This window comes from Carcharhinus amblyrhynchos, unplaced genomic scaffold (assembly GCF_965287045.1).
Source record: "Carcharhinus amblyrhynchos unplaced genomic scaffold, sCarAmb.v2.hapA chromosome_1401, whole genome shotgun sequence".
NCBI classification, from domain to species: domain Eukaryota; kingdom Metazoa; phylum Chordata; class Chondrichthyes; order Carcharhiniformes; family Carcharhinidae; genus Carcharhinus; species Carcharhinus amblyrhynchos.
Genome location: NW_027651141.1, coordinates 4,933 through 21,745, shown reverse-complemented (window position 1 = coordinate 21,745; position 16,813 = coordinate 4,933). Strand labels below are relative to the sequence as shown.

The following is a 16,813-nucleotide window of genomic DNA, read 5'->3' as shown; positions in this document are numbered from 1 at the left end:
AAGAAGGAGGGGGGAATGAAGAAGGGGAGGGAGAGGGAGGGAGGAAGGGGGAGAGGGAGGGAAGAAGAGGGAAGGGAAGCAAGGGGAGGAGGGGGGCAGAGAAGGGGAGGAGGGGGGCAGAGAAGGGGAGGAGGGGGGGCAGAGAAGGGGAGGAGGGGGGCAGAGAAGGGGAGGAGGGGGGCAGAGAAGGGGAGGAGGGGGGCAGAGAAGGGGAGGAGGGGGGCAGAGAAGGGGAGGAGGGGGGCAGAGAAGGGGAGGAGGGGGGCAGAGAAGGGGAGGAGGGGGGCAGAGAAGGGGAGGAGGGGGCAGAGAAGGGGAGGAGGGGGCAGAGAAGGGGAGGAGGGGGGCAGAGAAGGGGAGGAGGGGGCAGAGAAGGGGAGGAGGGGGGAGAGAACAGAGAAGGGGAGGAGGGGGGCAGAGAAGGGGAGGAGGGGGGCAGAGAAGGGGAGGAGGGGGGCAGAGAAGGGGAGGAGGGGGCAGAGAAGGGGAGGAGGGGGGCAGAGAAGGGGAGGAGGGGGGCAGAGAAGGGGAGGAGGGGGCAGAGAAGGGGAGGAGGGGGGCAGAGAAGGGGAGGAGGGGGGCAGAGAAGGGGAGGAGGGGGGCAGAGAAGGGGAGGAGGGGGCAGAGAAGGGGAGGAGGGGGGCAGAGAAGGGGAGGAGGGGGGCAGAGAAGGGGAGGAGGGGGGCAGAGAAGGGGAGGAGGGGGGCAGAGAAGGGGAGGAGGGGGGCAGAGAAGGGGAGGAGGGGGGCAGAGAAGGGGAGGAGGGGGGCAGAGAAGGGGAGGAGGGGGGCAGAGAAGGGGAGGAGGGGGGCAGAGAAGGGGAGGAGGGGGGCAGAGAAGGGGAGGAGGGGGGCAGAGAAGGGGAGGAGGGGGGCAGAGAAGGGGAGGAGGGGGGCAGAGACGGGAGGAGGGGGGCAGAGACGGGGAGGAGGGGGGCAGAGACGGGAGGAGGGGGCAGAGACGGGAGGAGGGGGGCAGGAGACGGGAGGAGGGGGGCAGAGACCGGGGAGGGAGGGGGGCAGAGGACGGGGAGGAGGGGGGCAGAGAAGGGGAGGAGGGGGGCAGAGAAGGGGAGGAGGGGGGCAGAGACGGGAGGAGGGGGGCAGAGAACGGGAGGAGGGGGGCAGAGAACGGGAGGAGGGGGGCAGAGACGGGAGGAGGGGGGCAGAGACGGGAGGAGGGGGGCAGAGACGGGAGGAGGGGGGCAGAGACGGGAGGAGGGGGGCAGAGACGGGAGGAGGGGGGCAGAGACGGGAGGAGGGGGGCAGAGACGGGAGGAGGGGGGCAGAGACGGGAGGAGGGGGGCAGAGACGGGAGGAGGGGGGCAGAGACGGGAGGAGGGGGGGCAGAGACGGGAGGAGGGGGCAGAGACGGGAGGAGGGGGGCAGAGACGGGAGGAGGGGGGCAGAGACGGGAGGAGGGGGGCAGAGACGGGAGGAGGGGGGCAGAGACGGGAGGAGGGGGGCAGAGACGGGAGGAGGGGGGCAGAGACGGGAGGAGGGGGGCAGAGACGGGAGGAGGGGGGCAGAGACGGGAGGAGGGGGGCAGAGACGGGAGGAGGGGGGCAGAGACGGGAGGAGGGGGGCAGAGACGGGAGGAGGGGGGCAGAGACGGGAGGAGGGGGGGGCAGAGACGGGAGGAGGGGGGCAGAGACGGGAGGAGGGGGGCAGAGACGGGAGGAGGGGGGCAGAGACGGGAGGAGGGAGCGGCGGGGAAGGGGGTGGCAGGGGAGGGGGACGGCAGGGAGGAGAGACAGGGGGAGGGTGTCAAGGGAGGGGCGGGAGGGAGCTGGAAGGAGCGGAGGTGGGAGGAGGCTGGAAGGGGTGGTGGAGCAGGGAGGGGGTGGGGGGAGTGGGGGGAGAGGAGGTGGGGACAGGGTGGGAGCGGGTGGATGGGGGGAGGGGGCGACAGGGTACCGGGAGTAGGAGGAGGGTATGGGATAGGGTGGGTGGTGGCGGGAACGGACGGGGGTGGGAGGGGGCAGCAGGGGACGGAGGTGAGGGACTGTGTTGGAGGGGAGGGACGGGGGAGGAAGGGGAGAGGAGGGACAGGAGGGAGGGATGGGAGGAAGGGGAAGGAGGGATGGGAGGGAAGGAGGGGAGGTTGGGGAGGAAAGGAGAGGGGGAGGGAAGGAGAGGGCTGAGGTGGACAGGAGTAAGGTGGAGGGGAGTGAGGGGGCAGGGGAGGGGACAGGTGGAGGCGTCTGAGGGAGGAGATTGGGGGTGAGGGGGTCAGGGGGAGGGGTGCTATGATCAGGGAGGGGGCAGCGGGAGGGGTCAGAGAGAGGGGGAAATGGAGGGAGGGGGATGGAGGGAAGGGAACGAAGCGAGGGGGATGGAGGGAAGGGAACAAAGCGAGGGGGATGGAGGGAAGGGAACAAAGAGAGGGGGATGGAGGGAAGGGAACGGAGAGAGGGGGATGGAGGAAGGGGGACAGACAGGGAGGATGTGGGGGTCAGGAGGAGGGGCAGAGGGAGGAGGGGCAGAGGGAGGAGCGGGAGGGGGAGGAGCGGGAGGGGGGAGGAGCGGGAGGGGGAGGAGCGGGAGGGGGAGGAGCGGGAGGGGGAGGAGCGGGAGGGGAGGAGCGGGAGGGGGAGGAGCGGGAGGGGGAGGAGCGGGGAGGGGGAGGAGCGGGAGGGGGAGGAGCGGGAGGGGGAGGAGAGGAGGGGGAGGGGAGGAGGGGGGAGGGGAGGAGGGGGGAGGGGGGAGAGAGAGAGGTGGGGGAGGGAGGAGGAGGAGGGGGAGGGAGGAGGAGGAGGGGGGGAGGAGGAGGGGGAGAGAGAGAGAGAGAGAGAGAGAGGTGGGGGGAGGGAGATGGGGTGGAGGGGGCGCGTGTGTTGGGCGGATGGGGAGGGAGGGGAAAGGGTGGAGGCGGGAGGGTGCGTATGTTGGGGGGAGGGGGAGGGAGGGGGACGGAGGGAGGTGCGGCAGACACGCAGAGCGACAGACACACGTAGAGCGAGAGAGACAGACACACACGCAGAGCGAGAGAGATACGCAGAGGAGAAAGAGACACAGAGAGAGGCAGAGGAACACGCAGAGAGACAGAGGGACATGCAGAGAGAGGGACAGGCAGAGAGAGAGAGGGACAGGCAGAGAGAGAGAGGGACAGGCAGAGAGAGAGAGGGACAGGCAGAGAGAGAGAGGGACAGGCAGAGAGAGAGAGGGACAGGCAGAGAGACAGAGGGACAGGCAGAGACAGAGAGGGACAGGCAGAGACAGAGAGGGACAGGCAGAGACAGAGAGGGACAGGCAGAGAGAGAGAGAGGGACAGGCAGAGACAGAGAGAGGGACAGGCAGAGACAGAGAGGGACAGGCAGAGACAGAGAGGGACAGAGAGAGCGGCTCACAGAAAGAAAAGCGCAGATAGAGACAGACAGACAGTGAGATTGATAGAAAGGGAACACAGAGAAAGGGAACAGAGCCCAGGGAAGCAGAGATGGTGACAAAATTCTGTCCCTCGAGTCTGCTCCTTCACTAAATAAAGTCACAGCTGATCTGATTGTGATCTCAAAACCAGATTCCTACCAACACCCAATAATCTTTCATCCCTTTGATAATCAAGTATCTATCTGCTTTAGAAATATTCAAACTCTTTCGTGTTTGTGCAGAAGCAAATTAAACCTTTCATTGGTGGGGTGGCACGGTAGCACAGTGGTTAGCACTGCTGCTTCACAGCTCCAGGGTCCTGGGTTCGATTCCCGGCTCAGGTCACTGTCTGTGTGGAGTTTGAACATTCTCCTCATGTCTACGTGGGTTTCCTCCGGGTACTCCGTTTTCCTCCCACAGTCCACAGATATGCAGATTAGGTTGATTGGCCATGCTAAAATAGTCCCTTAGTATCCTGAGATGCTTAGGTTACAGGGTTAGCGGGTAAAATAGAGAGGGATATGGGGGTGGGATTGTGTTCGGTGCAGACTCGATGGGCTAAAGGGCCTCTTTCTGCACTGTAGAGTTCTGCGATTCTACAGTTTATCCTACCTGACAATCCACACCTCTGCTGAAGTCTGGAAGAAGAATATGAGAGCCAATTGTATCAGGTAACTCTTATATTCTTAGTAGCACAATGCGAGCACCTTCTACCCTTCGTAAACATCAGCTCAAATCAAATCTGTGTTGCTGCTGTATCTCTGACACCCAACAAACCTCATTCACAGCCTCAGTTACAATGTTATCCCCGTAACCTCCTCCAGCTCCTATAACTCTCCCTATCTCTGTAACCTCCTCCAGCCCATACAACTCTCCCTATCTCTGTAACCTCCTCCACCCCATACAACTCTCCCTATCTCTGTAACCTCTTCCAGCCCCTACAAACCTCCCTATCTCTGTAACCTTCTTCAGTCTCTACAACACTACCTATCTATGTTATCTCTTCCAATGGAAATGGGAAGGGGTTTGGGTCCATTGGGATTGTGTACAGTGAGAGTGAATGGGAAGGGGTTTGGGTCCATTGGGATTGTGTACAGTGAGAGTGAATGGGAACGGGTTTGGGTCCATTGGGATTGTGTACAGTGGGAGTGAATGGGAACAGGTTTAGTAAGTTGAAGGAGATTTAATGACATTGCCTCACAGATCAACAGCATCTGTACGTTGTCGCCTTTAACTTCCAGATTTACTGAGGGATCCACTTACCTGGCCTGTCTTTGAACTATCTACAGAGCAATCCGGAATGATCTTCGACAGTTGCACAATCCAGTTATTGATCTTATCTCGTCGGCGTCTCTCCACTGCAATGATAAGGGATTGGTAAGTGGGTGCAAGTGAAGACAGAGAGAGAATAAAACAAAGACAGAGCGGGGCAGTGTCAGACCAGGAGGGAGAAGGGGGGATCTCACAGTCTGGGGGGGATCTCAGTCTGGGGGCGGTGGGGGGGGGGGGGGGGGGGGGGGAGTCTCGCAGTCTGGGGGGGGGCACGAGTGAGGAGTCCACAGTCTGGGGGGTGGTGAGGAGTCTCAGAGTCTTGGGGGGGGGCACGAGTAAGGAGTCTCAGAGTCTCGGGGGGGGGTGTAAGGAGTCTCACAGTCTGGGGGGTGGTGAGGAGTCTCACAGTCTTGGTTGGGGGTGGGGAGGAGGAGTCTCTCAGTCTGGGGGTCGGGGGGGGTGTTATGGTTGGGTTTTCCATGGGGCAGGGTGTCCCTCTCCCTCTCAGATTCTGACGTCTGTCCCCATCTCCCCATCTGAGTGACAGACAGATCTGCAGCTAGAGCAGCACCATCCTGAGTGCTGGTCACCAAAGGGATTGCAACCGGGGAGGAACAGAGAGCGGGGCTGTGACTGTCAGTGAGGACCCCGGGGTGGGGGTATGACTGTCAGTGAAGACCCTGGGGTGGGGGTTTGACTGTCAGTGAGGACCTCGGGGTAGGGGGGTTGGGCTGGGGGGGGATGGGGTCAGTCTGTGAGAGGTGCTCCATTCGGTAATCCTGCCCGACTTGCCCACTCTATCCTTGACCTATACCCGCCAACATTCAATCTGCAGCCTGACAAAAAATTGGTCTCAATTTGGGAAAGGGCAGATTGGACTACCCCAAGCCTCGCTCACCTTCCCCTGGCCTCACCCACCTGCTCCATCCCCCACCTTCCTAGGCCTTGTCCACCAGCCCAGGCCTTGCCCACCACACCAGGCCTCGCCCAACAACCTCACCCGCCACTTTCCCCAGGTACAATTTCAGCAAAGGCATGGGGGATGAAAGGTGATGGGAAGGGCAGCAGCTTTCCGAGTTCCAACCATCTACAAAGCAGCTGCAGAACTTTCCAGAGGGTTCAAAGCTGACATACCCTCATTGTGCTGTGCTCGCCTCTTATCATCTCTCGCAACTCGAGGGACTTTCCAACTTTCTGAAAGAGAGAGAGAGAAACAGAAATTGAACAAAATAGAGAGAGAGACTGAGTCAGAAAGTGAAACAGCAAGAGAGGGTGGGCAGCAGCGAGAGAGGGGGAGGGAGGGAGGGAGGGAGAGAGGGAGAGAGGGAGGGAGGGAGGGAGGGAGGGAGGGCGGCAGCGAGAGGGAGGGAGGAAGGGCGGGCGGCAGCGAGGGAGGGAGGGCGGGCAGCGAGAGGGAGAGAGGGAGAGAGGGAGAGAGGGAGGGAGGAGGGAGGGAGAGAGGGAGAGAGGGAGAGAGGGAGAGAGGGAGAGAGGGAGAGAGGGAGGGAGGGAGGGCGGCAGCAAGAGGGAGGGAGGGAGGGAGGAGAGAGAGAGGGAGAGAGGGAGGGAGAGAGGGAGGGAGAGAGGGAGGGAGAGAGGGAGGGAGAGAGGGAGGGAGAGAGGGAGGGAGAGAGGGAGGGAGAGAGGGAGGGAGAGAGGGAGGGAGAGAGGGAGGGAGAGAGGGAGGGAGAGAGGGAGGGAGAGAGGGAGGGAGAGAGGGAGGGAGAGAGGGAGGGAGAGAGGGAGGGAGAGAGGGAGGGCGGGCGGCAGCGGGAGGGCGGGAGGGAGGGAGGGAGAGAGGGAGGGGAGGGAGAGAGGGAGGGCGGGCGGCAGCGAGAGGGAGGGAGGGAGGGCGGCAGAGGTAGAGAGTGGCACCAACAGAGGGAGAGGGAGAGGCAGAGCGGGGCTGACAGAGAGAGAGATAACGAGGCTGACACAGAAAGAGACAGAGAGAGCGAGCCGACAGAGAGAGGGAGTGAGTGGGCATGAGTGTACGCATGTAGAGCGAGCAAGGGTCTGAGGGTTTGCGAGCAAGAGCGATTACATGTGCGAGTGAGTGAGAGCGTGCCAGTGACCAAGTGTGTGCGTGCGAGGACGTGCAAAAAGACCATGTGTGCAAACGAGAGCATGTGGGCGTGCAAGCGAAAGTGGGCATGCGTGCAAAAGCGGGCGTGCGTGCAAAAGCGGGCATGAGAGCACGAGGTGGGGAAAGAGAGATGAGAGTGCAGTCAAGAGCATGCGTGAGAGTGCGTGTGAGTGAGAGTGTGAGCATGTGCAAGCGAACAAGGGTTGAGTGCACGCGTGAGCGAGAGGGAGTGCATGAGCGAGGGGGAGTGCGCGAGCGAGTGAGGGCGAGTGCGCACGTGAGCAAGTGTGCGCACAACCGAATGCATGCACAAGTGAGCGAGAGCGTGCAAGCAAGCAAGAATGTGCGTGCGAGGCATGCAAACAAGAGCATGCAAGCAAAAGCGGGCATGTGTGCAAAAGCGGGCGTGCAAGGGCGTGCTTGCAACAGCATGCATGAGAGTGCAAGATGGGGAAAGTGAGACTAGTGTGCATGCAAAGGCGTGCGACACACAGGGTGCGACACAGAGGGTGCATGAGGGGGCGTTTGTCTGTGTGCACGCCAATGTGCTATTACTTACGGAGAGTAGGGGTGGGCTCGTGGAGTGATCGATCTTTGGGTGGTACTCCCTGGTAATACGTCCTGTGGCGACATCATCACATAGAACTGACCTGGATTGGGGAATAACGGAGAGAAAGTAGGTCCAATTAATAAACCAGGAATAAAAGCACAAAACATGAGAAAGAGAGAGACAAAGACAGAGAAAGAGACCTAGTAACAGACAGAGAAAGAAAAAGAGAAATAGATCCAGAAATACATGAATTAGTGCGGAAAAACATGGGACATTAGCAAACACTCGAACAATATTTACGTTTGTGGTCTCGTAACAGAATCAGACATGCACCCACCCACAATCAAGCTTGCAAATTTGCCCATTAAGGACTAAATTTAACCCAACAGAATACAATCTTATGTGATCCTTCTGCTTATACGATTGGCCAGGTGGCTTTTAGGTTTTTGCTTCAACCTCATAGAATCCCTACAGTACAGGAAGAGGCCAATCGATCCATCGAGTCTGCACCGACTGCAGTCCCACCCAGATCCCCATTCCCAGAACCCCACACATTTACCCTGCTAATCTCCCCGATACTGAGGAACAAGTTATTACGGCCAATCAACATAACCTGCACACCTTTGGACTGCGGGAGGAAACCAGAGCACCCGGAGGAAATCACGGGGGCAGACACGGAGAGAAAGTACAAACCCCACACAGATAGTGAGCCAAGCCAGGAATTGAACCTGGGTCCCTGGCACTGTGGGACAGCAGTGCTAACCACCATGCCACCTCAATCCAGGACAGGATGCAATACCAGGAACAAAATACAATTTAAAGAGGTGCTCGAGAGCTTAGGCTTGTGCTTGCACAGTTTTTCCGTCGATACGTATTTTCAGTTGCTCCCTGAGACAGCTCCTCAACAGCTGCCCCCCCCCCCCACTTTCCATTTAGGTAATAATTTGCCTATTTTTTCCTGCCAAAATGGATAACCTCACATTTATCCACATTAAACTCCATCTGCCAAATTTTGGCGCATTCTCCTAGCCTATCTTTATATCCTCTTCACTGCCTGCTTTCCCATCTAGTTTAGATTCATCCTCAAAATTTGCTATATTACGCTCTGTCTCTGCTTGCAGATCATTTACATAGATCTTAAACATTTGAGGTCTGAGGACTGACCGTGCAGCACCCGGCTAGTTACACTTCGCCAGCCAGAGAAGGACCCACTTATCCTGACCCTCTGCTTTCTGTCAGTCAGCCAATCCTCACTCAAATCTAATATTCTACCCTCAGTCCCCTGCGATCTCACCTTCTGGATCAGAAGAGAGAGAGGAGAGTGCGAGAGGCAAGGAGCGGCGCAGGGCCAGGGAGTGACTGACAGAGAGAGTTTGAAGTTTATTTATTACTGTCACAAATAGGTTCACGCTAATAAAGTTAATGTGAAAATCCCCTTGTCACCACACTCTGGCGCCTGTTTGGGTACACTGAGAAAGAATTTAACATGGGCAATGACCTAACCAGCACGTCTTTCGGATGGTAGGAGGAAACTGGAGCACCCGGAGGAAACCATGGAGACACATAGAAAGTGCAAACTCCACACAGACTGTGACCCAAGCTGGGAATTGAACACAGGTCCCTGCTGCTGTGAGGTAACAGGGCTAACCACTGTGTCACCGTGCTGCCCTGTGACAGAGAGATAGGGAAATTTATTCCTGTTGAGCTGACTCCATTCTGAGTTGGACGTTGTTACGGTGCGATAATTTCTCTGGTCTCAGTGGAACTAGAGCCTAACTCCATCCCAGGGTATACCTACCGGCTGCAGCTGAGGCTGCCTGGCTCAAGATGGCATCAGAGCCCTGAGATGTCACCACAGCAGTCGCAGAGGAATCGGCGGTGGGGAGGTAGGCAAAGCGGGTCTCCGATCCTGAGCTTTCGATCTCCGTATTTTCCCCATTGATGAAGGACCCCTGTAGGACAGACTAGAGAGGGAAGGTGGGGGTTGAAAAAGTGGAAAACGGAAAAAAATGTTGATTAACCATCATATATCAAATCAGGAGAGAATGAAAAAAACAGAAGTGCGCATCAGGCATTTTCACCAGCGATATTGCTGACAACTGATCTCTCACTGACCCTATAAACACAAAGCATCAATCAGCAAGTCTCGGGACCAGGAACAGCACAGGGTTAGATACAGAGTTAAGCTCCTAGGGCAGGTGCTGAGCCTTCAGTACAGGGTGGCACTTTTACCTGCGTCATGGCCTGCGATGTGGGTGAGAATCCGGGTGCTGTGGTTAGTACACTCACTGCTGCCGTGCCCTCATTCTGGACATCCAAAGGGGCATCGGTTACCTGAATAACACGGTACGTCACCTGCTGGAGAGCGGCAAAGTGAAAGAGAGAAAACTCGTAAAAGTTCAGCCATTTGATTCCTTCCCCACTGGTTGCCCTACACTCCACTATCTCTCCGTCCCTGGTGGCCTTGTGTATCAATGCACGAATTCCGAGGGATATCTTCTTTTCCCCAGCCAGATCACTTAACCTTTTATTGTAGCGTGCGCGATAATCCGACAGTTAAAATTTATCCCACACCCGCCCTCGGTCACACTCCAAGACATGCAAGCGCACACACCATGCCTTACCTGCCCTCCACTGTTGTCAGTACGGAAGATGTATCGCACGGCAGGGTCGGTGGTGAAGGAGCCTGGGGACTGGACACTGGTGATGCTTGGTGGATCCTGGTCCTCTTCCTGTGGAACTCCCCCTGAAAGATTGGAAGACACATACACGCACAATACAACTGCTGTTCAGGAAATACAGAGACACACAGCAGCTCAGCACACATTCCAAGGCTGTTTAAAAAGTTTCCAAAATTTATTTATCGGTGTCACAAGTAGGCTTACATTAACATTGCAATGAAGGTACTGTGAAAATCCCCTTCTCACCACACTCTGATGCCTGTTCGGGAGGGAGAATTTAGCATGGCCAGTCCACCTAACCAACACATCTTTGGTGTGTGGGAGGAAACCAGAGCACCCAGAAGAAACCCACACAGAAACAGGGAGAACGTGCAAACTCCACACAGACAGTGACCCAAGGCTAGAATGGAACCCAAGTGCGGCACTGGTGCTAACCACTGTGCCAAAGACTATATACAGACCCACAATGCACACATACGTACACAAGTACACACGTGTATACTTACGCATGCATGTCCACACGTGTACATCAAAGTATATGTGGGCACATCTATGTATGTATGTGTACATACGCATGAACATATGCACAAACATACACACGTGTACGTACACACACGCGTACGTACGCAGACACGCACACACGTACGTACACACACGCACACGCGTACGTACACACACGCGTATGTAAACACACGCGCGCGCACACGTGTACGTACGCGCGCGCACAGCGTACGTACGCGCGCGCACAGCGTACGTACGCGCGCGCACAGCGTACGTACGCGCGCGCACAGCGTACGTACGCGCGCGCACAGCGTACGTACGCGCGCGCACAGCGTACGTACGCGCGCGCACAGCGTACGTACGCGCGCGCACAGCGTACGTACGCGCGCGCACAGCGTACGTACGCGCGCGCACAGCGTACGTACGCGCGCGCACAGTGTACGTACACAAAGTGTACGCAGTGTATACACAGTGTATGCATACATGCCGTGTACGCACGCAAGTACACGCTCGCACACACGTGCACGCACGCTCGCACACACGTACGCTCGCGCGCACACACGCGTACGCACGCGCGCGCACGCACACATGCGTACGCACGCGCGCGCACAGTGTACGTACGCACGCGCACAGTGTACGTACGCACGCGCACAGTGTATGTACACAAAGTGTACGCACAGTGTATACAGTGTATGCATACACGCCGCGTACACACGTGTACATACGCACACACATATGTGTACGTACACACACACAGGTACACACACACACGTACATACACACACACACATCCGTACACACACACACACACACGCATCCGTACACACACACGCATCCGTACACACACACGCATCCGTACACACACACACACACACGCATCCGTACACACACACACACACGCATCCGTACACACACACACACACACGCATCCGTACACACACACACACACGCATCCGTACACACACACACACACACGCATCCGTACACACACACACACACACGCATCCGTACACACACACACACACACGCATCCGTACACACACACACACACACGCATCCGTACACACACACACACACACACGCATCCGTACACACACACACACACACGCATCCGTACACACACACACACACACGCATCCGTACACACACACACACACGCATCCGTACACACACACACACACACGCATCCGTACACACACACACACACGCATCCGTACACACACACACACACACGCATCCGTACACACACACACACACACACACACACATCCGTACACACACACACACACACACACATCCGTACACACACACACACACACACACACACACCCGTACACACACACACACACACACACATCCGTACACACACACACACACACACACATCCGTACACACACACACACATCCGTACACACACACACACATCCGTACACACACACACACACACACACACACATCCGTACACACACACACACACACATCCGTACACACACACACACACACACACACATCCGTACACACACACACACACACACACACACATCCGTACACACACACACACACACACACATCCGTACACACACACACACATCCGTACACACACACACACACACACACACACACATCCGTACACACACACACACACACACACACCCGTACACACACACACACACACACACACCCGTACACACACACACACACACACACACCCGTACACACACACACACACACACCCGTACACACACACACACACACACCCGTACACACACACACACACACACCCGTACACACACACACACACACACACACACACACACACATCCGTACACACACACACACACACACACACACATCCGTACACACACACACACACACACACACATCCGTACACACACACACACACACACACACATCCGTACACACACACACACACACACACACATCCGTACACACACACACACACACACACACATCCGTACACACACACACACACACACACACATCCGTACACACACACACACACACACACATCCGTACACACACACACACACACACACATCCGTACACACACACACACACACACACACACACATCCGTACACACACACACACACACACACACACATCCGTACACACACACACACACACACACACATCCGTACACACACACACACACACATCCGTACACACACACACACACACACATCCGTACACACACACACACACACACATCCGTACACACACACACACATCCGTACACACACACATCCGTACACACACACATCCGTACACACACACACATACACATCCGTACACACACACACGTACGTACACATACACAGACGTATACACACAAATGTGAGCTTGCACATTAGCATAGCAAGATATTGGGGAAGGTGGAAAGTGACAGCCTACCTTCCTGCAGATGAAGTGTGCCCTCCTCCCCTCCTGAAGCGTTCTGCTGTCTGAAAACAACACATGGTCTGGTTAGTGTGCGCAAGAAAAAGAGAGTAGATAGAGATATATCGAGAGGAGACGAGAACAAGGGAACAGAAGGGGTAGTGAGGGAGTATGCAGGATTACAGGATAGTCTCGATGGGCTGGTCAGATGGGCAGGATAGTGACAAATGGAATTTAACCCTGAAAAATGTGAGATGATGCATTATGGGAGGACTAACAAGGCAAGGGATTACATAATGAACACTGGATGCTGGGAAATATAGAGGACCAGAGGAACCTTGGGCTGCAAGTCCATAGATCCCAAAAGGCTGCAGGATGGGTAGATAAGGTGGTTAAGAAGGCACATGGGATACTTGCCTTTATTAATCGAAGTATAAAATATAACAGCAGGGAGATCATGATGGAGCTGTATAAAACACTGGCTAGACCATAGCTAGAGTACTGTGTGCAGTTCTGGTCACCGCACTATCGGAAGGATGTAATTGTAATGGAGAGGGTGCAGAGGAGATTCACCAGGATGTTGTCTGAGCTGGAGTGTTTCAGCTATGAAGAGGGGCTGGTTAGGCTGGGGTTGTTTTCCTTCGAGCAGAGAAGGCTGAGGGGGGACCTGATTCATGTGTGTAAGATTATATATGGTACAGAGATAGGGTTGAGAGAAAGGAACATTTCCCATTTGTAGAGGGGCCTTTAAAGACTTATATATCAGGCAAGGGGACTTGAAGAAAACCTTACTCAGCCAGAGGATGTTGGGAATCTGGAACTCTCTGCCTGAAAGGGTTGTAGAGGTGGGAGCACTCACAACATTAAGAAGCGTTTTGATGAGCATTTGAAACACTATAGCGTACAGGGCTCTGGACCAAGTTAGAAAATGGGATTACAATAGATTGGTGCTGGTGGCCGCCGCAGACACGATGGGCTGAAGGGCCTCTTTCTGTGCTGTAAAGCTCTATGAATTTATCGAAAAGAGGGGGTGCTCAGGTGACCTCCTTCACACATCCTTCCTCTGACCCACTTGACCCTGTGGCCAACATAGGTACAGACTCCACGAACCCTTTCATCTTCTGGTCCTGTGACTCATCACCAATGCAAGAGCGCCATAGCGATTGCCCTCTGCCCCGGCTCTCCAACGTTAGAACGCCGTCGCAGTTTCAGAGGACACAGACTCTCCAGTGTAAAGAGTGTCGTCGCGATCTCAGGGAACCCCCACTCCCCAATGCAACACCGCCGTGGCAAATCCTCAAACCAGGAGTCTTTGACCGCAGAACAGGGTAGAAGCTCGCTGAACTCGACTTTTCAACTTTGTTAAGTGCGTCGTAGCGACGGCAGCAAATTTCAAATCCTCGATCCTTAAGTGCACCACAGCGAATTCAACACAACAATACTCTTCAATGTACGTCCATCGATTCTGGCGCTCTGATCTGCAACCAAAAGAGTGCTGCAACAAATTCTATGAAGCCTGCCTCTTCACTGTTAAGAGCATCACAGCAATTCTCCAAACTTCAGGCTAAGTGCTCAGTAGTGACCCCACAGAATCTTCAACGTAAGTGCGTTGTAGTATTCCCTGGCTCTCCAAAAGCCTGGAGGGAAAACAGAAACAGTGGTTAGAAATTCCTCAACTCACCAAACACCACATCTCTCCCTAACCACCACATCTTCTCCCGGGTGACGGTACTAAGCCCCACAGAGGGATTCAGGAACATTCCAGGACAGGGTTGGTCAGTCCAAGGTGAGCACAGAATTAGGGGAGGATGGGGCTGGTCAGTGGAGGGTTGGAGCAAAGTGGTCAGCAGCATAGGGTGAAGGAAGCTGGTCAGTGGAGAGCAGGGGGATGAGAGGGTTCAGTCAGCGGAGAGGGAGGTGAAGCTGATTGTTTATTGGGGATGAGAGGCTGAAGGGGATTAGTCAGTAAAGACTGGGGATTGGTCAGAGCAGAGTGGGTGAAGGGGATTGGTCAATGGTTGGCTAAAGGGGATTGGTTAGTTGGGGAAAGGGGAGATTGGCCAATGGGGAGGGGGGGGGAATTGGCCAATGGGGAGTGGGGGAATTGGCCAATAAGGGGGGGGAATTGACCAATGGGGACATGGTGGCGGAGGGGGTATTGGCAAATGGGGTGGGGGGGTATTGGCCAATGGGGTTGGGGTGGGTGGGTGGGTGGGGGGGGGGGGTATTGGCCAATGGGGTCGGGGGGGGGAACTGGCCAATGGGGCCGGGGGAATTTGGCCAACGGGGTCAGGGGTCGGGGGGGGGGGGAACTGGCTAGTGGGGCCGGGGGTGGGGGGGGATTGGCCAATGGGGACAGGGAGGGGGGAATTGGCCAATGGGGGCAGGGAGGGGGGAATTAGCCAATGGGGATGGGGGTGTGGGGGAATTAGCCAATGGGGATGGGGAAGGGGGGGGAATTGACCAACGGGGACAGGGGTGGGGAGGAATTGGCCCATGGGGACGGGGGTGGGGCTGTATTGGCCAATGGGGATGGGGGGGTGGGGGGCAAATGGCCAATGGGGATGGGGGGTGGGGGGCAAATGGCCAAAGGGGACAGGGGTGGGGGTGAAATGGCCAATGGGGACCAGGATGGGGGGAACTGGCCAATGGGGTGTGGGTCGGGGGGGAGAATTATCAGGTGGAGGAGGGGGCAGTGGTCCTGAGGATTGGGTGAGTGTGGAGTTTTCCAATGGGGTGGGGAAGGCTGGCAGTGAGGTGGGCTGGGATGGGGGTGGGGGAAGACGGGCAGTGGAGTGGGGTGGGGCAGGGGAAGGTGGGCAGTCTGGTGAGATGGGATGGGTGGTCAGTGGGAGGGGGAAGGTGGTCAGTGGGACGGGGTGGGGGAAGGCAGGCAGTGGAGTGGGGTAGTCAGTGGGAGGGGGTGGGGATGGATAGGGCAGTGGGGTGGGGTGGGGGAAGGGGGTGGGCAGTGGGACGGGATGGGGAGGGGGGGGCAGTGGGGTGGGGTGGGCAGGGGGGATGGGGCCCCTGAGGACTGGGTGGGGGAGGGGACGTTGATGGATTGGCCAATGAAGGAGTTGAAGGGGGGTTGGCCGCCGGTGGGGTGGGGGGGGGGGGAGGATGAAGGGGATTGGTCAGTGGGCGCTCGTGGCTCCGCCCCTCCCCCCCAAAGCCCCGAACGGTTTTTACCCGACTCCCGCTCGCGCCGCCCGTTCGCTCCCACCGCGCGCTGCACCACAACTGCGCAGGCGCCCGGTACTGGCAGCGGAGCCACTACGGCTGCGGGACGGCATGACGTCAGCACGCTGAGTGGACGCAGCCAGCCCGCAATGACATCACGTTGTGATGGGGCAGGGCTACATTGCTTATGTCAGCACGCAGCGTAGAAGAGGGACCAAGACTCTTCACACTCCCAGAGCGAGCCTGGAGACAGGGGAACCAATCCCAGAGCGAGCCTGGAGTCAGGGGAACCAATCCCAGAGCGAGCCTGGAGTCAGGGGAACCAATCCCAGAGCGAGCCTGGAGTCAGGGGAACCAATCCCAGAGCGAGCCTGGAGTCAGGGGAACCAATCCCAGAGCGAGCCTGGAGTCAGGGGAACCAATCCCAGAGCGAGCCTGGAGACAGGGGGTCCACTCCCAGAGCGAGCCTGGAGTCAGGGGAACCAATCCCAGAGCGAGCCTGGAGTCAGGGGAACCAATCCCAGAGCGAGCCTGGAGTCAGCGGGTTATGGGGAGAAAGCGGGAAAGTGGAACTGAGCCACTTCAGATCAGCCATGATCGTATTGAATGGCGGGGCAGGCTCGAAGCGCTAGATGGCCTACTCCTGCTCCTACTTCTTATGTTTTTATCTTATGTTCTTATGTCAGGGGATCCACTCCCAGAGCGAGCCTGGAAACAGGGGATCCACTCCCAGACCAAGCCTGGGAGCATTGGGATCCATTCCAGAGCGAGCC

At 57.0% G+C, this 16,813-nt stretch overlaps 1 protein-coding gene across 3 annotated transcripts; it reads right to left on the bottom strand.

Moving 5' to 3' along the window:
- Positions 1 to 4,631: 4,631 nt before the first annotated feature.
- LOC145340767 (upstream stimulatory factor 1-like) lies at positions 4,632 to 16,132 on the bottom strand. Of its 3 annotated transcripts, none has more exons than XM_080185228.1 (9): positions 16,050 to 16,132; positions 13,968 to 14,494; positions 12,873 to 12,922; positions 9,901 to 10,022; positions 9,509 to 9,634; positions 9,075 to 9,240; positions 7,286 to 7,376; positions 5,775 to 5,834; positions 4,632 to 4,726 (listed from the first exon to the last, which is right to left on the bottom strand). In XM_080185228.1, exons 2-8 carry the CDS (start codon positions 13,973 to 13,975, stop codon positions 5,801 to 5,803), a joined length of 597 nt encoding a protein of 198 aa, XP_080041354.1. In that variant the 5' UTR covers positions 13,976 to 14,494; positions 16,050 to 16,132; the 3' UTR covers positions 4,632 to 4,726; positions 5,775 to 5,800. The 3 variants fall into 3 exon arrangements, with proteins under 3 accessions (XP_080041354.1, XP_080041355.1, XP_080041356.1); XM_080185229.1 differs by having other exon boundaries at positions 9,509 to 9,631; XM_080185230.1 differs by lacking the exon at positions 9,509 to 9,634.
- Between the last annotated feature and the right edge of the window lie 681 nt (positions 16,133 to 16,813).